The sequence below is a fragment of the Solea solea genome, chromosome 14 (genome assembly GCF_958295425.1).
Source record: "Solea solea chromosome 14, fSolSol10.1, whole genome shotgun sequence".
Classification (NCBI taxonomy): Eukaryota; Metazoa; Chordata; class Actinopteri; order Pleuronectiformes; family Soleidae; genus Solea; species Solea solea.
This window is the reverse complement of record NC_081147.1, coordinates 446,854-453,524: the sequence shown is the minus strand read 5'-3', so window position 1 is coordinate 453,524 and position 6,671 is coordinate 446,854. Positions and strand designations below refer to the sequence as shown.

General features: G+C 41.3%; 1 protein-coding gene across 1 annotated transcript; it reads right to left on the bottom strand.

The window, feature by feature from the left end:
* Positions 1 to 1,543, bottom strand: neurog1 (neurogenin 1). Its single transcript, XM_058650111.1, has 2 exons — positions 1,398 to 1,543; positions 1 to 1,307 (listed from the first exon to the last, which is right to left on the bottom strand). Exon 2 carries the CDS (start codon positions 1,301 to 1,303, stop codon positions 647 to 649), a length of 657 nt encoding a protein of 218 aa, XP_058506094.1. The 5' UTR covers positions 1,304 to 1,307; positions 1,398 to 1,543; the 3' UTR covers positions 1 to 646.
* Positions 1,544 to 6,671: the final 5,128 nt, after the last annotated feature.

The window sequence follows — 6,671 nt, the reverse complement described above, 5'->3', positions numbered from 1 at the left end:
TTTTTTTTATAGAAACGTTAAAACTTTATTTTGTAGAAAAAGCAAAAAAAAAAAAATAATCCCGAGTAAATAGAATAAAAATCTGTTTATGTACAAAATACAAACATCTTCATCTTCATCATCTTCATCACGTGACACAAATAAACCAACGAAATAAATTAAAAAAAGCATCAATAATCTAGAGTGGGGAGGGGGCGGGGTGTGTGGGTGAGGGGGCGGGGTCAGAATACATAATGAATGAGTTTCTTTGAGTCTTTTGTTGAAACGATTTCACGCTCAGTTCTGCTGCGAATACAAGCACTAATTATAAAATTAACTCTTCACCTCACCCTGTCACAGGATGAGAGGGTGAACACATGAGAGGGTGAACAGGGAGGGGAAAAAAGTGCAAAGGTTTTTGGAGAAAAAACAACAACAACAATAATAATAATAATAATAATAATAATAATTAGAAATAATGGAACTAAAAAACTTAAGTTATTTCTCATTTAAAATCCGTCAGAGACAAAAGTGAGGAGAATAAAAATGATCTTTAAGGCAAAGTGTGATTCATGTTCATGATGACGTCATCAGTCCTTCATCATCTGTGTCTCTGCTCTGGGACTTTTCCTCTTCTTCTTCATCATCATCATCATCATCTTCTTCTTCAGTAGATTCCCGTCACGAAGCTACGGAAGCCGAACAGCGCCTCCTGCGACAGGAATCCGCCGCGGTCCTCGTGCGTCGCGGCGGGGCTGCCCGGGCTGGAGGCGCAGTAGTCCGGGGAGGAGGAGGACGAGGAGCCGCTGGAGCTCCAGGAGCAGGCGTCGCTGCCGGGGCTCGGGGCCCCGCTGCGGAGGCCCTGGACCCCGGGCCCCAGCAGCAGGGGGCCCTCCCCGCTCTTGCCCGTCTGCAGGTCCGCGATGCGGATCGTTTCCGACAGCGCCCAGATGTAGTTGTGCGCAAAGCGCAGCGTCTCGATCTTGGTGAGTTTGGTTTCGTCGGGGAACGCGGGCAGAACCCCGCGCAGATCGTCCAGCGCGTCGTTCAGGTTGTGCATGCGGTTCCGCTCGCGGTCGTTGGCCTTGATTCTCCGGTTCTTCTTCACCACCGGCGCGGTGCCGCGGCCGCGGCGCCGCTTCTTCTGCTGCTGAGGATGATGATGGTGATGATGATGATGCTGCTGCTCGGGCTGCGGGGACGCGCAGCTGCCGCTTCTGCCGCTGCTGCTGCTGCCGCTGCCGCAGCTGCGGGAATCCTCGTCATCCGTGAGCGGGAAAAAGTCGCAGCTGTTGCTGTCAATGTCGGAGAAGACGGAGTCCATGGTTCTGAGGAGAGAGAGAGAGCGCGTGAGCACCTGTGCACGAAGCAGCGCGTGCAGAGTCATGTGCAGCTGAGGATGAGAGGATGAACTTTACCTGCAGAGGCTGAGAGTGAGGACAAGTTTGGAGCAGGAGTCTGGAGCAGGAGTTTGGCACGCGTCCTTCTGTGCGTCTTTACGCGCTTTGGATCAGCTCGTGTGAGCCGCTGAGCCTGGCACACGACCGGCCTCAGTCCGCTTATATACCGGGAGAGGCACAATGACCGGCCCCCTGCTCCTCACCCCCCTCCCCCTCCTCCCCCCTCGTGAATGGAGCGGCAGGTCTGCCCCGTGCCGCGGGAGCTGCTCATTAACATAATGACGCCTGCGGTGTTTGAGAAGCGTGCCGCTGATCAGCGCCAGCCAATCAGAGCGCGGCCACCGGCCACGCGAACGACACGCACAGACCCGCACCCGCATCCCCACCGTTCCTCTCAGACCACGCCCACTTTACTTTCAGACTTTAAAACCAAAAAAAAGAAGAAGATAAAAATAAGAAAAGAAGAAGAGTCAGTAGGAGGCCCCGCCCCCCCGCCGGGCGGAGACACGCTCCGGAGGATTCATCCATCCTTCCTCCACCCTCCCTCATCCCTCCATCCATTCATTCATCCATTCATCCATCATTTCATCCATCCATCCTGCATGAACAACAAACACAAACGAGCAGCAGGAGAATTATTTAAATCTCCCATCATCCTTCACTTCAGCTCAGACAAAAAAGCAAACAAACGTAAACTTTATTGATAAAAAGATTCCGTTTTTATCAATAAAGTTTATTTAAAGTACAACAACAATCTGGAACTGTGCCTTTACTGTTGCTCTGACGTCACAGAATCGTTTACTTTGAAACAAAGACACTTTTATTTTCCTTTTAAACATTTATTATTGTTAAATATGTAGGTTTGCGTCCAAAAACAACACATTTTTAAATATATTTTATTTTGAAAGTTTGCGATTTTTTGTTTAAACTTTTTTTTTTGTCAAAGATGAAAAAAAACGCTCTGATATTTTATAAAAATAAAAAAAGTTGAAAATAATCCCGAGCAGATTAAAGTTTTTATTATTAAACAGAACTTGTGTGTGTGTGTGTGTGTGTTCTTGTATTTGTGCTTTGTGAGGACCAAACATCTCGTCTGATCCTCACATTTTTAAATTTTAAATACATTTCTGTGGGTTAAGACCTGGTTTTAGGGTCTTGGGTCTCTGAGTGTGTGTGTGTGTGTGTGTGTGTGTGCAGTAAAATGACCCTGAGCTCTGGGGTCAACACATTTTTCTCTTACGTGCCGTGTTTCTTCCTCTTTGTTTGCGTGAACTCGTCTTCAGTTTCTTTAAGTGTTTTCTAACGACATCTTTATGAGACAGCCCGACCATTTCCCCATTCACTCTGCCATTGATTCAGTTTTCAGCAGGAGCAGAGACCTGCAGAGAGGGGGGGGCCGGGGGGGGGGGTCGGTCATTTATAAATAATTACACAATGTTTAGAGTCTTGAGGCATGTATAATATATCAAAGCGATTATAAGGTGAATTGTTCCTTTGTGCTCTTCTTTTCACGCCTCTGCTGATCTGACTCTGCTGCACATTCACATCATTCACATCATTCACTCATTCACATCCACGGCCTTTTGTGCTGCTGCTCCCTCTCCCTCTCTCCCTCTCTCCCTCTCTCTCTCTGTGCTCACTCTTTCTCATTCAAATGTTCTTCAGCAGCAACAAAAGCACAAACACTGCTGCTGCTAAAACCACTAAAACTGCACAAACTGCACAAACTTGTCTCAAAACCACCAACACAATTCTCAAAACCACTACGTGTCTCAAAATCACTAAAACGTGTCTCAAAACCACTAAAATGTGTCTCAAAACCACTAAAACGTGTCTTAAAACCACCAAAACTTGTCTCAAAACCACTAAAACATGTTTTAAAACCATTAAAATATGTCTTAAAACCATTAAAACGTGTCTCAAAACCACTAAAACGTGTCTCAAAACCATTCAAATGTGTCTCAAAACCACTAAAACGTGTCTCAAAACCATTCAAATGTGTCTCAAAAACACTAAAACATGCTCACAGATCACCTGTGGTCAGGCTCATGCAGGGCCTCCACAGACCTCAGGGGGGCGCTGCAACAAGTCTGAAAATCTTGCTATCTACAATCTTCAGTCCTGGTCGTAGTTCTGGTCCTGGTTGGGCCGAAGACGATGAAACTCAGCTCCAAAAGTGTCTGTGTGTGATTGTGTTTGTGTGTGTGTGTGTGTGTGCCCACGTATTACTAATGTTGTGGGGACATAAACCTGTTCACACACACTCACATTATGGGGACTTGTTTCCTTGTGGGGACAAAAATCAAGTCCCCACAATGTAAATGACTACATTTTAAGGGGAAGACATGTTTTAAGGTTAGGTTGAGGTTAGGGTTAGGATTAGGCCAGTAGTAATTGTGGTTAAGGTTAGATTAAGTCTCCAGAAAATGAATGTAAGTCAATGCAATGTCCCCTCAAGTCATGTATGATGAATGTCGTACGTGTGTGCGTGTGTGCGCGTGTGTGTGTCTGTTCAGGCGACAAAGCGTCTCCTCAGAAACTTGATCTGTTCATAATGTGAGAGCAGAAAAAACACGCTGTCTCTGAACGCCTCACCACCTCCAACACCTGACTGAACTGTAATCACCTGAGGGTCAAAGGTCAAGGGAATTGTGACACACATCTATTGGACAACGATGATGAAGGTGGAGAGAGGTTGTTGTTTCTCTTCACTTTGGGACGTTTAAAGATATAAAAGGGTGGAGACTCTGACAGCTGTGATTTTATTGGCTATGATGAGCAGAGGACAAAAGAGTCTTTGTATGAGGTACTGACTGTGCTGTGAGCGCCCCCTGCTGTTTTATCTCACTGTTAGAGTGACTTTGTAAACCACTCACTCTCCCACACCAAACCTCAAAGAGAAAATCAGTGATTTTAACATGACTATACAAAATTTGACAAAAAAGACCTAGTATAGTATGTCGTCCAAAATCACACAAAAAACTCATGGTATAGTATGTCGTCCAAAATGAGACAAAAAAGTCATAGTATAGTATGTCGTCCAAACTCACTCAAAAAAGTCATAGTATAGTATGTCGTCCAAAATCACTCAAAAAAGTCATAGTATAGTATGTCGTCCAAAATCACTCAAAAAAGTCATAGTATAGTATGTCGTCCAAACTCACTCAAAAAAGTCATAGTATAGTATGTCGTCCAAAATCAGTCAAAAAAGTCATAGTATAGTATGTGGTCCAAAATCACTCAAAAAAGTCATAGTATAGTATGTCGTCCAAACTCACTCAAAAAAGTCATAGTATAGTATGTCGTCCAAAATCACTCAAAAAAGTCATAGTATAGTATGTCGTCCAAACTCACTCAAAAAAGTCATAGTATAGTATGTCGTCCAAAATGAGACAACAACGTCGTAGTATAGTATGTGGTCCAAAATCACACAAAAATGTCATAGTATAGTATGTCGTCCAAAATCACTCAAAAATGTCATAGTATGTATGTCGTCCAAAATCACTCAAAAAAGTCATAGTATAGTATGTCGTCCAAAATCACTCAAAAAAGTCATAATATAGTATGTCGTCCAAAATCACACAAAAAACTCATGGTATAGTATGTCGTCCAAAATGAGACAAAAAAGTCATAGTATAGTATGTCGTCCAAACTCACTCAAAAAAGTCATAGTATAGTATGTCGTCCAAACTCACTCAAAAAAGTCATAGTATAGTATGTCGTCCAAAATCACTCAAAAATGTCATAGTATGTATGTCGTCCAAAATCACTCAAAAAAGTCATAGTATAGTATGTCGTCCAAAATCACTCAAAAAAGTCATAATATAGTATGTCGTCCAAAATCACTCAAAAATGTCATAGTATGTATGTCGTCCAAAATCACACAAAAAACTCATGGTATAGTATGTCGTCCAAAATGAGACAAAAAAGTCATAGTATAGTATGTCGTCCAAACTCACTCAAAAAAGTCATAGTATAGTATGTCGTCCAAACTCACTCAAAAAAGTCATAGTATAGTATGTCGTCCAAAATCACTCAAAAAAGTCATAGTATAGTATGTCGTCCAAAATCACTCAAAAAAGTCATAGTATAGTATGTCGTCCAAACTCACTCAAAAAAGTCATAGTATAGTATGTCGTCCAAAATGAGACAACAACGTCGTAGTATAGTATGTGGTCCAAAATCACTCAAAAAAGTCATAGTATAGTATGTCGTCCAAACTCACTCAAAAAAGTCATAGTATAGTATGTCGTCCAAAATCACTCAAAAAAGTCATAGTATAGTATGTCGTCCAAACTCACTCAAAAAAGTCATAGTATAGTATGTCGTCCAAAATGAGACAACAACGTCGTAGTATAGTATGTGGTCCAAAATCACACAAAAATGTCATAGTATAGTATGTCGTCCAAAATCACTCAAAAATGTCATAGTATGTATGTCGTCCAAAATCACTCAAAAAAGTCATAGTATAGTATGTCGTCCAAAATCACTCAAAAAAGTCATAATATAGTATGTCGTCCAAAATCACACAAAAAACTCATGGTATAGTATGTCGTCCAAAATGAGACAAAAAAGTCATAGTATAGTATGTCGTCCAAACTCACTCAAAAAAGTCATAGTATAGTATGTCGTCCAAACTCACTCAAAAAAGTCATAGTATAGTATGTCGTCCAAAATCACTCAAAAATGTCATAGTATGTATGTCGTCCAAAATCACTCAAAAAAGTCATAGTATAGTATGTCGTCCAAAATCACTCAAAAAAGTCATAATATAGTATGTCGTCCAAAATGAGACAAAAAAGTCATAGTATAGTATGTCGTCCAAAATGAGACAAAAAAGTCATAGTATAGTATGTCGTCCAAAATGAGACAAAAAAGTCATAGTATAGTATGTCGTCCAAAATCACTCAAAAAAGTCATAGTATAGTATGTCGTCCAAAATCACTCAAAAAAGTCATAGTATAGTATGTCGTCCAAAATGAGACAAAAAAGTCATAGTATAGTATGTCGTCCAAAATGAGACAAAAAAGTCATAGTATAGTATGTCGTCCAAAATCACTCAAAAAAGTCATAGTATAGTATGTCGTCCAAAATCACTCAAAAAAGTCATAGTATAGTATGTCGTCCAAAATCACTCAAAAAAGTCATAGTATAGTATGTCGTCCAAAATCACTCAAAAAAGTCATAGTATAGTATGTCGTCCAAAATGAGACAAAAAAGTCATAGTATAGTGTGTTGTCCAAAATGAGACAAAAAAGTCATAGTATAGTATGTCGTCCAAAATCATTCAAA